The sequence below is a fragment of the Callithrix jacchus genome, chromosome X, assembly GCF_049354715.1.
Source record: "Callithrix jacchus isolate 240 chromosome X, calJac240_pri, whole genome shotgun sequence".
NCBI classification, from domain to species: Eukaryota; Metazoa; Chordata; class Mammalia; order Primates; family Cebidae; genus Callithrix; species Callithrix jacchus.
Window position 1 is genome coordinate 16,469,587 of NC_133524.1, and position 17,862 is coordinate 16,487,448.

Sequence of the window (17,862 nt, forward strand, 5' to 3'; positions counted from 1 at the left end):
AACTCCAATCTCTTACATACTTAAAGATAACAGTTGGATGGGCACCAAAGACCAGTAAGTTCTCCATTTGCAGAGTAATAACTCTGAGAGATAAGATTCCATTGCTCTGGGTTATAATCATCGTACAAGCCAGCTAATAATTTCCTTACTCCTTCAGAGAAATTCTTGGTGCTATTCTCAGGAGAAAATAAAGCTGCTGTTTAATAGTTTTGTCAAATCTCATTAGGTAGAATTCTAATTTTAAGGCAAGCAGTTACCCTAGAGACCATTTAGTTCATTTAGTTATCTTCTTTACCTCAGTATTCTCCACATAGCGTACATTTGGATCGCAATTGAGATTTAAAAGTATTGTAGTGCAACAATTCCTACAGACTTCAGTAGGTAATTATGGACAAATAAGGGCTGAAATGCTGGATTCTTAAAAATAAACAAACTGCCCATATTTGAATAAAAGACATACCTTTCTGTGGGCAAAGGTTTCCAACCCTGAGTGTGGGAGCCAGCTACTTCTACTTGCCAAGAATCTCTTTGACACATTAATCTTGCCACAGAGAACATTTTTTGACCTTTCCAATGTTTGCATAAGAAAAATGAAGCACAGTTGTTTTCAGAAGCGGGAAACAATTGTTTGAGCCCCATATTGTCAGAGGATTGAATTTGTCTGTCTATTGAAGAATGATTTTTACTGACTTAGTGTGTAAAAGAGAAATTTCTTTCTCTCCCTTGTGAGAAGTTGGAAATAAGAGACACATCGGCAAGTCACATATAAATCATCAATTAATTAGCGAGTATTTGCTGAGTCCCTACTTTGAAATAAATGATTTGCAGAGCAAGGAACCTGGGGCATTGTTAGTGAGACAGGAAAAAGAGAAGAGGAGAGGATGTAAGCTTCTGACCTCAGGAAACTTAAGAAAAAATCAGGTAGAAAAGACATACCTGTAGAATGTAAATTAGTATAAACACTATGAAGAACAGTTTGGAGGTTCCTCAAAAACCTAAAAATAGAGCTAACGTATGATCTAGCAATCCTGCTGGGTATATATCCAAAAGAAAGGAAATTAGTATATCTAAGAGATATCTGCACTCCCATGTTTGTTGAAGCACTGTTCCCAATAACCAAGATTTGGAAGCAACCTCAGTGTCCATCAACAGATGATTGGATAAAGAAAATATGGTACACATACACAGTGGAGTACTATTCAGCCATAAAAAAGAATAAGATCCTGTACAACAACATGAATGGAACTGAAGATCATTATGTTAAGTGAAATAAGTCAGACACAGAAAGATAAACATTGCATGCTCTCATTCATTTGGGAGATCTAAAACTCAAAACAATTGAATTCATGGACAGAGAGAGGAGAAGGATGGTTATCAGAGGATGGGAATGGTAGTGGGTTGGGGGGAGGTAGTGGTGGTTAATGGCTACAAAAAGTAGTTAGAATGAATGAATAAAACCTACTATTTGTCAGCACAACAGGGTGACTATAGTCAATAGTAACTTAATTATACATTTTAAGATAACTAAAAGAGTATAATTGGATTGCTTTTAACACTAAGGATAAATGCTTGAAGGGATGGATAACCCATTCTACATGATGTGATTATTATGCATTGCATGCTTGTACCAAAACATCTCATGTACCCTATAAATATTTATACCTACCATGTACCTACAAAAATTAAAAAAAGAAAGAAAAGACATACTCATAGAAAACTAGCAAATAATTCAAGATAGTGTATAATAAGTAGAAAACGAGAGGAGTTGATAATCTTGTCATAAAAGTCACACAGGTTGGGAGAAAGAATGGGAACCATTAAGGCCTGGATTGTTCAGCAAAAGCTTCATCAAGATGATACTTAAACTGAAATTTGGAAGGATTTGATTTAGATGAATCAAGAATCGGATTGGGCATGATGAAAGGGGGGAAACAGAAAAGTAATGGAAAATTTAGGAATGCAGCATAAACTAGCCTATCTCTTGAGTACAATGGAAAATTGACAGCTCATTCTTTCAGAGGGTAGCAACTGGGGGATGATCTACGCAAAATGATCTTGGAAATAAATCTGGTGATAACGTTAAAGGGTTACCACATCTAATTGTTTTAGATGAGGTTCTTTTGTTGGCAAAGAACAGAAGCCACTCAAACTAACTCAAGTAAAAAGGAGATGGTAGTATTGTAAAATTGTAAAAGGAGATCTCTTGTACATTCAAAATTAGTACATAAGCCAGAAACCATACCCTCTGTATGACTGAGAGCCACATTGTCTCAACTTCTCCTCTTATTTCTGCCTCATTCTTTTTCTCTTAGTCCATTTACTACATGTTTAAATATGGCTGCCCTGATCTTTTCCTTGACATCAAAATCTTGTATTTCCAGCGTCTGTCTATTACTAACTATATTCTCTCTCTTTTTCTGGTGAAATGCTTAAGAGAAAGAGAAACTCTTTAGTAGTTAGCCAGGCAGTTCATTGGCTGGTTTAGATCTGGTATCCACTCCAGCCCAACCAGCCATCACTCCTAAACAGGAACTACCCAGTGGTGTCTCCCTGCATTGGGAGCTCTGGGCAGAGCAATCTAGGCCAGAAGAGGAAATAGACTGATATGCTCCATGATACTCAGAACCATTAGGCTTGCAGGGAACATTTTGTATGTTGTATATACATTTGAGAAACATCTGGTCTATGTCTCTGCCTCTAGCAAGAATTTACCTAAAGCTCTCTTCTGAAGGAACTATGGTGTTCTGAAAAACATTGGTTCTAAATTGAATGTGGACTCTACCACCTCTTAAACTGAGCTTCAATTTCCCATCTGCAGAATGGAGATAATAATGTCTACCTACTGGAGTTGTCTGGAATATTAATGAGATAATATAGATTCTATTCCCTGCTTGGAAAAAGGCAAGAGCTTAGTAAATGGGATTTCTTTCATTTATTTGATGTGTTATGAACATACCATAACGGAAGATTGTTTGCAATGCATTGCAACTTACTTTTAATTGCACAGCTCATATGAATATGTCAATACTTTAAAGCAAATACTAGACATTATATTATTTCACTGGTAAATAATTTAGCATGTGTCTTTTATAAACAAAGTCTTTTAAGAAACAGCCACAATACCATTATCACACTCAATACATTAAAAATAATTCCTTGATATCACCAATAGTACATTTATATTTGATCTTCTTCAATATTTGTTTCACAAATATCTTTTTATCATTGGTTGGTTTGATTCAAAATCCAAAAGGAGTCTACATATTGCATTTGGTTGATATGTCTTATACATTTCAGTCTGTAACATTCTCCCTCCTTTTCTATGCCATATATTTGTTGAAAAAAATGAGGTAATCATTCCTGTAGAATTTTTTAATTCAGAATTTGACTGACTGTATCCTCATAGCATCATTTAGCAGGTTATTCTATCACCATTTTCCCGAAGACTGGCACATAAATCTAGGGGCTTAATTAGATTTAGATTCAAATTATTTTTCTAGTAAAACTATAAATGTTTTATACTATATATTTTTTAAGTTGTGAAATTAAAAGAGCAACTCAATAGTTCTTATGGTATTTTGCAGCTGGAAAGACAAGATTCCTAACAGAGAAGGAAGTAAGCCATTTACTCTGGTTTATGACTGAGTTAATCACCTTTACTCAGAGAGTTAGTAGTAATTATGACTGCTATCTGCCAGAAAATGCAGATAGAAGTCATAGTTATCATTTTATCTCTAAAAAATTTATTAGAGATATCTCTAGTCATATGCATCTTTGGCTGAAGATGTTCACATAAGTTTAATTAAAGATACCAATTACTTGCCTACATTCCATGCTAGGAAAATGTTTTAAATGGCTAATGAATAAAGAAGATACTAGAGGAAAATAGAACTTTCTTTTAAATTTTTATTTGTATTTGTTTAAAATTAAAGCAAACACAGATCCATTGAAGCAGGACTGTAGTGTTGTTGTGGAATGTTGAGGCTTGAGGGTGTCTGATAAATAATAGCTTTCTCTTCCCTACCTAATTTGAGAACAGAGAGATAGAAAAAGAAATCAGAGAGACATAAATATAAAAATAGCTACATCTACGTCTGCTAAAGCTGTTTCGGGAATGTAACTCAAGTCTATAGCAATAATGGACTTGCAGACACTCTCTTATCTTCTATATTAGACTTCCCATTCTTCTAGACAGGGTCAGTTAAATAACCATAGGCCTCCCTCAGCCCAATGTACAAGCCAGGTTCTTTTTCCCAAACTTGCCACTGAAGAATTCATTCCCCCTTCCCTGGTAGGAGGAGGAAAGTGAGGGAGGAGTCAGGGTGCAGCCAAGATTGATAAACCAATGGAGGTCTAATCAACATGAAAACAAGTAGAAATAAGTACTCCTCTTCCCTGAAATCTGTGATATAAAAGAGTATCATAGGTAGAACCCAGTTTAAACACAGTATCGCCAGCAATAAAGACCTTCACATGTAGTTGGTCTCAACTCATATCAACTTCCACACTATAGTAGCTTATGTTCAATTGAACGAACTTTTGTGGAGTATGTGCAAATCACAGTGCTGGCAGATTCCAAGATGGAAAAAGACATACTCTTTGCCCACCAAAGGCTCATCCTCTAGTGGGTTCTTTGCCCTTATCTTGTGGCCCACTGTGCTAGAAACTGTATGGGGAGTGTGCAGACACAGAGATGTGCTGCCCAGACCTCCCTTGAATAAGAGACTTGCCCCAGCTGCAGGAGGTGTGGTTAACTGAAACCTCCAACTACGAGCTCTTTCAGGGTCCACTTCAGCTTTCAAGCTGTGATCATGTTTTCTTGGGTGGTTCCTGCCCAGTGACTGAGCCAGGTAGTAACTGAGATCACATTCTTCTTAGGGTGACCCCATGCAATTACTAAGCAAGGTGATTATACATGGGCCTGGAAATTTCCACCCAAAGCAGGATTTCCCCACTGGGTAATCTTTGCTCCTAAGCTTCCTGTTGGGTTGGTGCAGAATGAGCAGCTGTCCCAGTCTGCTTGGACTGAGATATTTCCCAGGATGTAGGACTTACCATGCTAAAACTGGAAAATTTCCAGGCCAACCAAGATGTTTAGTTACTCTCATTGGCGTAGCTCTTGTCAGGTCTACCTTAAGGACTGACAGCTCCCTCTTTCTATCCTACTTCCTCCCCTTTTTCCTTTCACAGGTATTGCTCCTCAATAAAACTTATACTTCTTACTTCATCTCAGTGTCTGTTTCCCAGAGCACTCAACCCAGGACATGGGCACAAATAGCTCACAAACCAGGAAGAACCTAAATACTTCAAGAGAAGATAAGGCTGAGATTAGGAAGGCACAGGAAAAATCAATTTGAAAATTACAGGGATTCTTCCGGGTATGACTTTTTCAGGGTATCATTTATTACACATCCTTTGAAAAAGAAAAGAGGTGGCTGGGTGCAGTAGCTCACGCCTGTAATTTCAGCACTTTGGGAGGCCGAGGCGGGTGGATCACCTGAGGTCGGGACTTCGAGACCAGCCTGACCTATCTCTACTAAAAATACCAAAAAATTAACAGGGCATGGTGGCACATACCTGTAATCCCAGCTGCTTGGGAGGCTGAGACAGGAGAATTGCTTGAACCCAGGAGGCGGAGGTTGCGGTGAGTCGAGATTGCGCCATTGCACTCCAGCCTGGGCAACAAGAGCTGGGCAACAAACTCTGTCAAAAAAAAGAAAGAAAGAAAAGAGGCATATTTAAAATACTCAGTGACTTAAGGTTCCCTGAAGTGGATCTGAATACTCAAAATGAAGGTTTTGCAAAAAAAAAAAAAAAAGTCAACCTCCTTGTCTCTCTGTTCTTTAAGCAGCAACATGCTTTGTTACTAATTTCTGTGATTTCAGAAGAAAAACAAAAGGAACTTCAGAGCTTTCCTAAGAGGTATTCTTAAAATCAAGAGAGTGTGAATTGTACAACATGGTGACTATAGTGAATAATCATGTATCGCACACTCAAAAATTGCTAAGAGTCAATTTTAAGTGTTCTCATTTTAAAAAGATAAGTATGTGAGGTAATGTAGATGTGAATTAGCTCAATCTAGTTATTCCACAATGGATACATGTTTTAAAACATCATGTTTTAAAATATATACCATTTAAAAAAATATATACCATGTTTTCAAAATATATACCATGTTAAAATATATACCATTTTTATGTTAAATTATTTTAAAAATTAGCTTTAAACTAAGAAAAAAAGAGAATGTGAGTGGAATGGTTCTTCTGGAGAAAGGAGAAGGCATCCTTCAGGGCTAGGTTAGAGTGAGGCAATTGGGGTATTTGTAGTACAAAATTTAAGGAGGCACTCACTCTCAGGGTCATAGAGCTCAAAGCTGGCACCCTCATGGACTTGAAAGTTAGCACCTCCTTAAATATTGTACTCTAGGTGTCTCGCCTGCCTCAACTTAGTCCTGACCCTGTTATTCGGAATAATATTATGCGACTGATGGGGATCCTTCTTTCCTGCCCTAGATACAAAGCCATTGTCCGGCCAATGGATATCCAGGTCTCTCATGCCCTGATGAAGATCTGCCTCAAAGCCGCCTTTATCTGGATCATCTCCATGCTGCTGGCCATTCCAGAGGCTGTGTTTTCTGACCTCCATCCCTTCCACGAGGAAAGCACCAACCAGACCTTCATTAGTTGTGCCCCGTACCCACACTCTAATGAGCTGCACCCCAAAATCCACTCCATGGCTTCCTTTCTGGTCTTCTACATCATCCCACTGTCAATCATCTCTGTTTACTACTACTTCATTGCTAAAAATCTGATCCAGAGTGCTTACAATCTTCCCGTGGAAGGGAATATACATGTCAAGAAGCAGGTGGGTGCTTAAGATTGCTTCATTTCCTCCTTGGGGATATAATCCCTTGCATTTCTTTTGGACCCCACTGAAAAGCCAGGACACTTGATTCTGCAGTTAGATGAGGTGGGTGATCTGTGGCCAGATGCGAAATGGAAATACCTAGCCATGGAAACTCAAGGTGTTTTTTATAATCTTATTCTCCTATTAAAGACCTAAGCTAGGGAGGTGTTGTGAACCTGAAATATTTCAAGTGTGGGTTTCTTTTTGAGGAATAATCTGAAAAAGAGTTGTATTTTAAAAATAAGTATATAAATTAAATAAATAAAGCTTTGAGGCTTATGAAGATGTGACTTTTTAAAACTTCAGTCACATCGTTTGCCTAGAAAGAGGGTTACCACATGGGAAAAAAGCAGAGGAGGCTGGAAAATGAGGCCAGTTGAAGAAAAAGAAGTAGTTTGAGTAGGATAGGCTCACACTGATTTGGGCTCAAATCCAAGCTTCATAATGTACTCAGCCTCTCTGAGCCTAAGTTTTCTTACCTATCAGATAGGCTAATAATCCCTACATTGTAAAGCCATTGGAAGATTACAAGAGAGAGTATATGTAAGGCCCACAGTGCCCAGCATGCAAAATGCCCTCCATATGATTAGACGCCCTCTCTTGTCTCCCATAACACCCCATAATTTCATCCTTGAGGTCCAAACAAATAGAAAACAAGAGCTCTGGCTTCCTCCTCTTCCTCAGTTCTTGCCTTCTAGCCTAGATGTAGATCATGTAGCATCTATGATGGAAAAGCAGAAACACTCCCCAACCCATTTCAGTGAATTGTTGACTCACTTGGAGACCTTACCCTTTCAAGTTTATTGTTTATTTGTCTCAATTGTGGGGGAAGAGTGGCAGTTCCCAGTGAAACTACCTTCCTACTTGAAAAACCTCTCATTAACCAACATCCATTATACCCCAAACTCTTTAGGGAGAAACATGTTTCCCCTTGAGGTAGTAGATGGAGAAGCAAAAGGAGATGCTCATCCCTCTTTGTCGCAGTCCCTTCCTACTATAGTCCAGAAATAACTCAAGATTTTAAAATAATAATACTAGAGAGTTATCTTCATTTAGCCAGTGAAGAAGAACAAAGCTGGCTGGTCTTTTTGAGCATCAGAGAGAATAAGAAATTATTAGCTGTGGAGCAAAGAAAGACATGAAGTCGTGTGGCTGATAGACTGCACCAATGCTCTCCTGAGGAAAAAGGGGGCACTTACTAGAACTGCATTTTGCAATCCATCCAAACATGTCATCGACTTTGTTTAAAGATCTGTTCTCAGTGGTGTGTTCTAACTCTATTCTTCCTTGTGGGTGTCTGCTTCCTGGCTGATCTATTTGTGTGTTTCTGACCCTTTTTCTTCCTTTTCTGCTTCTGTTGCCTTTCTCTCATTTTATTGGATTCTATCTTACCTTCTCCTTTTTTGTGAACTCCTTTTCTGTGGCTTTGTGAAATCATCTATTGCCCTAATTGTTTTTCCCTGTCTCTTTCTCTGACTGAATCTTTGTCTCTCTGCATTCTTCTGACACCATCCCTTGGTTCCTCTATCTCTCTCCATGTGACTCTCTCCTTAGATCGAATCCCGGAAGCGACTTGCCAAGACAGTGCTGGTGTTTGTGGCTCTGTTCGCCTTCTGCTGGCTCCCCAATCACGTCATCTACCTGTACCGCTCCTACCACTACTCTGAAGTGGACACCTCCATGCTCCACTTTGTCACCAGCATCTGTGCCCGCCTCCTGGCCTTCACCAACTCCTGCGTGAACCCCTTTGCCCTCTACCTGCTGAGCAAGAGTTTCAGGAAACAGTTCAACACTCAGCTCCTCTGTTGCCGGCCTGGCCTGATCATCCGGTCTCACAGCACTGGAAGGAGTACCACCTGCATGACCTCCCTGAAGAGTACCAACCCCTCTGTGGCCACCTTTAGCCTCATCAATGGAAACATCTGTAATGAGCGGTATGTCTAGATTGCCCCTTGACTTTGCCCCTTGAGGGACTCTTGGTTTTGCTTTATGGCTAGATAGGAACTCCTGCATCTATTGTTGTGTTTTTGCCTCCAAAGACCCTTCAGAATGCTTGTGAGTGGTGTAGGTGGGGGCGGGGGTGGGGGCCAAAATGGTGGATCACTGTTATATTTTCAAAGAAGCCATCGAGTCAGGTTTTTCATTTCAACTTGAGAATGTTTCTTGTGATGTGAAGCAAACCTTCCCTTTTCAGAAAAGTGAACAAGTAGAAAATTATTTTTTAAGCATCAAGCCCTGTTAAACGGTTGTGGCCAATTTTGTCATAGAAACTGTATGAACAACGAGATTTATATAGCAGAGAAATCATATATTGAATGCTTATTTTGTGAAAGACTTCACCTTGTCATTTCTTCAAGCAGATGCTAGTGCTTTAGAAATATGACTTGACTTTTTTTTTAGGAATATCTGTAAAATACGAACCAAGGAACAACTTTTATTTATACTCCTAATATGAAAAGTCAATCCTGTGAATGACCTCCAGGTATGAGGGACACTCTCCAAGTTGATAACAATGGAAGCTAGTTTAATATAAAACAATTCTCTAAACATTCATTTAAAAAAAATACGTTACTGAGGACCTAGGAGAAATGCTCTATACATACCTTTAAAGCAAAAATACAACCAAACTCATTGGCACATATATAAAGATTCATGTGTGGCTGCACAGTGATATCTCACACACTGAATTCTTACTTCATGGAGGTTTTGTTTGCTGCTACACAGTTTTCATCATCCAGAATGCTGTTCCACCATAGAAGAGAAATCCATTTAGGAAAAAATTGATCATGCTATTAATTCATCAAATATCTATAAATGGATAAAGTACAGTATTTATTCTTGATACATAGGTTTTGAGCAAGTGTATTTACTTAGATTTGTCTGACTGCTACACTGAATAAGTAGTTTCACTATAAGAAAGAAGTGATTGTATCTGAGTAGAAATAGGGACATGTTTATATTTAATGTATGCTTCTCCTAACGTTTGTGGGAGGAAGTGAATAAAATTTCGGTAACATGTATTTTTGTCTGAATATGCATAAGAAAGTCACAGGGGTCTTAACTTTAGGAACTGATTAAAAAACAGCTACAGACTTGTTTCTACTTAACAAGAATATTTATGAAAGAGCCCATGCACAGAAAAAGACTTGGCTGAAATATTTTTCTTTTTCTGAGTTTAATTGGCTCTAAAAAGATTTGATTACCTTACTTTAGAAACCCTGAATCGAGTTTTTCTTCACTCAGAGGCAGGGAAATTTTGACAGGTTGCAAACATATTAACCCACTTTCAAATGAATTCAAATTTTGCAAATGTGCCCTTACACATTAAAATTCTGACAATTTTAGTTCAGGTTTTCTTTATCCAGATGAGATACAAACAGTTGGCTCTCATTTTTACAAGGCACATATGAAAAGATTCTTGTCTCTTGATACGAAGAAGTACCCACTGTCTATGGAGCTTTAGGAGTTAGGACCAAAACAGTGAAATTTCTTCAATTCTGCTTGCTACGTGCTCTTCTGTACTGTACACACCTGCTTTCCTGTTAGTCCATAATTACATTGAACAGTTTGAAAAGCAAGACGGATAGTATCACTTAAAGAACCAAGATTTCTAGCTTCAGAGTCCAACTCTGCCTCTAGCTATGTCACTCTGGCTGTCAATTTCACTTCTCTAGACTCATGTTTTCATCTCTAGACTGAGAAGACAGTGCTAAGGTCTTGTCTCTCACTAAAATTCTGAGTCTCTTCATTGTCTCCAGTCCTGTCTCTGCAGCATTTCTGTAGCCCATTTGGTCACAGTAGCCCCACTTCTGCTACCCTTGCAACAACTCTTTGGAGATCCTTCAACCACTATTATATGCTCGTGTTCACATTAGTGGTATGAAAGGAGTCAGACTATTCTATTGCTTCCAGGGGCTCCTTGGAATACTTTGCATGAATGATGAGTTAGAGCTGGAAGAGACATAAGAAAACATTGCTGAATCTTATTATTATACAAAGGACACTCTTCCTATTCACCCTTCTTCAACCTCCATGCACCTGTTATCTTGCACTAGTGGTCCACGATTTTGCCCTTGGCTTTCTTCAAAATGCTTGAATATAAATGAATCTATGCTTAGTTAGTTGCCAACATGTATAGCCTTCTGAATACCTAGCATAACTTGTTCAAGCATCTGTGATCTACCTACCTCCAGAGACATTTTGGAAGTAGAGCTCATCTTCATGTCTTCTTCAGTTAACATCATGGCATAGAGCTCCTGGATAAAGAGTGAAGAAATGGAGGTCTAGGTGTAGCTGTGTGTCCTTAGGCGAATCTTATTACTTCTTTGAGACTCTTGAATGAAAGGACTGAAGGAGGCCTTTGCCAGCTAGTGACCAAGGACTGGTAAAACTATTTCGTGAATCAACTAATGGATTTGACTTAGAGCTTCTTACCAGGAAGGACATAGCTGGGCCCTTCTCTGGGGAAGTCAAAATTTTATTATTTTATTTCACCTCAAGAACCTAAAACTATGTGAGAGAGACCCAAGTCCCCACATATATCACTTCTCTGCCAAAGCAGAGTATGGTAGGGGCTGGAGCTGAGACATTTCACGCCTGGCTTCCAAAGATAATCACGTTTAGCACTTATGTCTTTGGCAAGGAAAAAAAAAATCAATTTTTGCTGTGGAAAACCATCTGTGTTTATTCAATTGACAGACACTACCTTTCAATCTATCTTAAATTGAGCCTCCCTGAGGCAGGCAGCTCAACAGTGATAGATTAAGCAATAAACAAAGCAGTCTTCCCACCAACGGCTGCTGCTGGCAGGGAAGGTGCAGCTGCAATTGGGAGTGATATTCTTTAGCAAGATGATCCTCCCTGCTTAGTGCAGACAGGGCCCCTCCCCGTTGTTGATTTGATGTTTCTCCATAAATGTGGATGGCTAAACCCTGTTCTTCTGACTGCCTTCATTCGCACTGAACCTACCTTCTGCCTCATTAACAAGCTCTGGATTTCCCTCTTTGTCCACAAACAATTTGGTTTCATCTGGGAGGATGGAGAACCCTTAGGTAAGTAAACTGTTTAGGGGCTGCTGCAGATGAACCAGGCTCATCTCGTTATGAAAATGCACTGAACAGAAGTAAATGAACTTGACGATAGCACATGAGCATTCTTGCATTGTAAAGTCTTCATTTATGTCAAAAGTAGCAGTTGGTTACTGGTTTCAGAGTGTTTTCATGCATCAAATAGCTTCTGGTAATAGAGATTAACTTTGTTTGGGGAGTACACAATGAATGACATCATCTGTGGACGAAAAGGTGGCTAAGTCACTTTTCCTGGAAGCCAGCTAGAAACCATCACCCTGGGAAGCTGACTGTATGGGAGTTGAATGAATAGCCATCCACTTGTATCATGGTGAGATGCGAAGCTGCAAACTTTCTTGCCATTTGTGCTCTTCACATCCACAACAGAAGGTAGCTGTTGTTAGAGAGTAGCTTAGGATTATCCCTGGGTTTCTGGGGAAATGAAGCACATTTTGTGCATTTGTCTAATTTTTGGCTGCATTTTCATGAAATGGATTAACAGCTGAAAACAAAAGGATTCTTTTACTTTCATGGGACTAGGCTTTGTGCACACTGTTGGATGAAACCAAGGCTTAACAAGCTCTACTTTGTTCTGTATCTGGACTGTCATTTCTCCCAGCCCACACCCAAACATACACTCCCCAAACACAAACACACAACAATTTCAATGTCTCATAATCTCTTACTGTAACTTTGGCCTTCAGAGGCACCCTTTGTTAGGTTGCAGGGGACCAAGCATTAAGTCCAGCTGAATATATTCAGAGCAATCAACAAATAACACACTGAGAACAGACTTTTCTCTTATGAGACTTCACATTAGAAATTCATTCGGCAGAATTTATCTAAATTGTTAAAAAGCTTCAATGTTGTACATGTGTTAAATTTAAGAACCCCTGGGTCAGAATATTACTGTGGAATCACGTCCATGACTAATTTTTTAAAAATTTTGCATTTACATAGTGTTCATGGTCTATAAAGTACTTTTATATTTATTACCTTATTTCATCCAAGCCTTCCCTGCTGGCCAAAGAGCCGCTTTACATCCTTTACTATAGAAATGTAACCATCTACCATTACATTAAAAGGCCCATGGAACTATGAAGCTGAAACATGAAACCGTTGAGACTGGACCATTCGTGAACTACAAAAAGGCAATTTCATCTGGTTCAGCTTAATTTGATTTCATATTGTTTCGAGGTGAACTAACAGTACTTCATTCTCATGGGCTATTCGGTGATACTGAAGAACAGTGCTCATCATCACTTCTCTAGTTTACAGGATAGTCTCTTTTCCCCAAAGTGAATCTGTTTAACTTGGCACAAGGGAGTGGACAGGGTCATTGTTGGCTGCCCAGGAGAGACATATTGGTGGGCACAACATTAAATGTCAGAATGAAATGGAAGGCTAAGACAAAGGAGGGTAGGATCCTTGGTAGCAAAAACATTGGCCATGAAATACATCAAATTTAACCAAAACCTGAATGGAGTGCTATGGCTCTGGAAGTGCTGGAAAAGAAGGGGCTCAACTTCACCAAACACTGACAATATGCAAAGTCCAGTGCTGGGCACATGAAGGTGTGGCAGGGAGCTTACTTACTGATCCTCAAGTCACATGGGGAAGTTGAGTGGCAGAGTTTAAGTGTGGACCTCATCTCCCCATGTCTGTGTCCATTCCACTGCTTAGCATTGCTTCCAAAATCCAACCTGTGTGAAAAATTAAGTTCACAGTACTTAGTAGAAAACTCCACTCTCTAGATTTTGTCCAGAGGCCTGAAGTAGTGATAGAGTCAAAAAATGTATGCAAAGAGCATTGAGGCACGTAGTTTAAGGAATTGCTAAGGGCAGAAGCTGAAATGCAGCACTAAGTGGGTGACTAGGAAAATCCCTTAGGTCAGTTGTTTGCAACCTTCTCCCCTACTCAGAGACACAATTCAGCTGTAACTGGAAGCGCTGGGAAGAATTTCCCACCTGTGTCTGAGGAGAGAAAAATCTTGCCAAGGACCAACTTAGAAGATCCAAAATGAGATCAGCGAATCTAGCCATCTTTCTTTGAATCAGAATTAGTTGGAAAAAAGTGTCAGGTAGAGATAGAACCACTTAAGCCCCCATATTCCCCAAAATAGAGGAAGATATGACAATGGTTGATTTCCTAGTCTGGGGCCCTAAGCCACATAAATAGCCTCTAATAGAAAAATATCTCCTGGACTAAGGGGCCAGATAAAAAACTCAGATATGGACTTGTATCTGAGTGCCTAGCTCTAGGTCCCCTGTTCTAAACACAGACACACTGTCTCTCTGCATTCTCTGAACTCACATTTCTAGAAGATAAGATTATTTTCCTTTTCCCCCAAATTGAAAATTCACTCACAGAGTCATATAATGAAATGAAAGGACTCACATAATTGTATGATCTTTTAAAAGAATCATTTAAATGGTCAGTAAAACCTCATACATTCAAGGCCTCATTAACTCCGAGACAAGCTTTAAAATGTTGGTATAACTCAGAAATTCAATGTTGAAGGTACGTTATATAATTTGAACCTGTTGTGAATCCAGATTTTCATCACTTTGCTTCCATTTTAGCTAATGACATTAATAATACATGTACAACATTAAGGAAGTAACACTGGTTAACTTCTAAAAAGTCTTCTTTTTTTCTGCAATTTGGACTTTAGTGATTCGAACATGACCTTTTTTGCATTCAAGTCAGCAGGGTTCGGGGTAATAAAATTCGTCAAACAGTCAATTCGGTGAGTTGTAAAAATAAATGGCACGAACTTCTTTAATGTCATTTTATGTTTTGTTTTAAATATTAGACTCATATTTCATAAATTATAGTTGTACTTGCTACTATTAACTGTAAATATTTATTGCATTGAAAAATGTACTCTGTGTTAAATAACTCAGAACAAGTTCCGGGTGTGGTACTTAGTGTAAGTAATGGTGATGGCTTGGCTTTGCCTGGACTCCTTGTGTTCAATGAATTATTTATAAGAAATTCACAATATTAATATGAATGGTTCAGATCCCCTTAAATGTGCAAACTTAACTGTGTAACCATGTAAAACTCTATCTATAAAGTGTGCTTTGAGTAAAACTGTTATTTTTCAAGAAATGCTTCCAATGCTTCTATTACATTGTAAGTGGTCTGTATGACATTAAATCAAATCCCGTATCTATAAGCTGAATGTTCAAGTTGTAGAAGAAATGCAGTTTATTCTTTAATATAATAAAGTGTAATTTGTGAAATGGACAGAAACATGTATCCAATGCTCAATAAAAAATAGCTGTTGCATGAATGCAGTCTGTGGCTAAGTGCCCCACAGTTATGTGCCCCATAGTTCCTTGGTTCCCTGGACCATCTACATTAGAAGCACCCAGGCTGCTTGTTGGAAAATGCAGATTTCCCAATCCTCTACTGACTTGGAACAACGTCAGTGTTTAGGCTGGGCGTGTGGCCTAAAAGTCTGCATTTTAAAAGACACCCACCACGTGATTTCTCAGAACTAGAGTTTTGTTTCATTAAATTTTTAAAATACGTATTTAGCTTTTGAATATGTAAGCCATCCTCATGGTTCAAAACCAAAAGCCTAGAAAGGAATCCAGTGAAAAGTTATTCAGCTACCATAGTCCCCTTTGTACAGTTTTTGTACCCATTACCAAACCCTTCCAAGGAGTGACCATTGTTATGTTGTTATTAGTTTCTTACTTGTATATGCTACCGGCCATTTTTTACACATATGCAAATAAATACAAATCTGTGCTTTCCTGAAGCCACCACCATTTTACAGAAATGGTGACATAGACATTGTTTTGCCCCTTGTTTACTTCACTAAATACCATATCTTAGAGATCTTCCATATCAGTAAGCAGTAGTCTCCCCTTATCCACAGGGGACAGGAATTTAAAATCCCATTATTTCACTTTCCGCCATGTCAGCTACCCATAGGTAAGTACAGTACAAAAGATAATTTGAGAGAAAGAGACCACATTCACATAACTTTTATTACAGTACATTATTATAATTGTTTGATTTTCTTGTTAGTTTTTGTTGTTATTTTGCTACCTTGCCTGATTTATAAATTAAACATGATCATCTATATATATGTTTATGAAACAAAGATACTATCTATAGGGCTTCGTACTATTTGCGGTTTCAGGCACCCACTGGGAGTCTTGGAACAGATCCTCCACAGATAAGGGGGGACTACTGTATAAAGCACTTCCTCATTCTTTCTTGCACCTGCACAGTAGGCCCTAATCTATTTATCGATTCTCCCGCTGATGAACATTCAGGTTGTTTCCAGTATTTGGCTATTATCAACCATGTTGCAATGAATAACATACATAATTTCATGCATGAGCAAGTGTTGCTGTAGGGAAAATTCTTAAATGTAGAATTGCAGAAACAAAGAGAATATGCTTTTATAATATTGACAGTTATTCTAAATTGTTCTCTTTAGGACTTGAACACTAAAGTTTGAAAGTGTCTGTTTCCTGGGCTAATCATAGGCCTCAGAGAGCAGGAAAGCTCATACAAATTATAAATCAAAGTGAGGAATTCTAGCTGAAAGTTCCAGGTGTTTAGCCTACTGCCTACCTGAAGCCTACTTTTCTTTCTTTCCATCTTGGATACTGCTTATTGTGAAGGAAGAGTAATTGATTCTAAGGTTAGCTTTCCAGAGACAGTGAGGAGGGTTGGCATTTAGTTCACTTATCCATTCCTGCAGGATTAATTATCAGGAAGCAAATTCTTTCTCTCTTTGTTACCAATTCGACTTATTTGAAGTCTGCCCAATGACTAAGCCAGTGATCAAGTCTCTGGGAATATTTAAAATACTCAGCAGTAAACATAAGGTAGCATGAGCAATACCACAATCGAAAAGTTGTGAACAAGAGAAACTGACAACAAAGAAATGACACAGCTACAGTGGATGCAAATTAGAGCTGTCCAAGCTCCTTGTGCTCCAGGTGAGAAGAGGTAATACCAGTGATGTCTATTAGATACAGTCACAAAACTCCTTGAGAGGCATATTGACAGCCAGGTCAAAGGAACCCCTGTGTGTGCAGTCACGACCATGAAATCATCTTGGGAGAAGGCCCTCTGCTTCCCAGATATCTTACCACTTCTGCCATGTATCCCACCCTCTTGAAAGTGTGGCCTATCTAGCCCATGATTAAATTGTAAAGAGTCAACTTTTTAAATAGATAAAGGAGATCACTCATAATTGTGTCTGAAGTAGACCCTGTATCTCTAGTTTTCCTGGATTGGGTGGGAAGATAAGTAGACAAAAATCTTTCAGATATTCAGGCCATAAAAGGCCAAATTGACATTTCAGGTTGGTCAAGGTTAATTGCTCAGAGCTCTGCCCAAAGTCAGGTGACATTTTCCTATTAGAAAGCCTGTATTCTCTCTGTAAGCATGCTGCCTACCATGTCAGAAAAGAAAGCTTTATTAATGCAGACTGTAATACAGAGAATTTAATATTCTCTTAAAAGCATGAATTATTGGAGTTAGAAGACACTGCAGAGAATGCCCAGACATACCCCCTCATTTCACAAATGAGGAAGTTAAAGGAAAGTGTCATGATTTGTATCTCCACAAAGTAATAAGAGTTTAAAAAAATGAAAACTTAGTGACTTGGAGAAGATGTGGATAAAGTAAGCCGATTCATCAGTCCCTTCCACTAGAGGGAAGGCAAATCTATGCAGGACTATGTTGTAACACAACAAGCAGGGACCATTCCTTTTCATTGGGCTCAACATTGATAAGTAATGAGTCATACAAAAGAGATAAGCTAACATCTTGTCAAGAAAATGACATAAAAGCAGGACTCCTGTCCCTTGAATATGGACTAAATCATGCTCAACATTAAAACAAATGAATTTCT

General features: G+C 38.7%; 1 protein-coding gene across 1 annotated transcript in view; it reads left to right on the forward strand.

Moving 5' to 3' along the window:
• GRPR (gastrin releasing peptide receptor) overlaps nt 1–15,270 on the forward strand; it is a 37,543-nt gene extending 22,273 nt beyond the window's left edge. The window contains exons 2-3 of the mRNA XM_008989005.5: nt 6,513–6,864; nt 8,461–15,270. Of these exons, the coding sequence (XP_008987253.1) occupies nt 6,513–6,864; nt 8,461–8,850 (742 nt within the window). The 3' untranslated portion in view covers nt 8,851–15,270. The remainder of the gene's footprint in view (nt 1–6,512; nt 6,865–8,460) is intronic.
• Nucleotides 15,271–17,862: the final 2,592 nt, after the last annotated feature.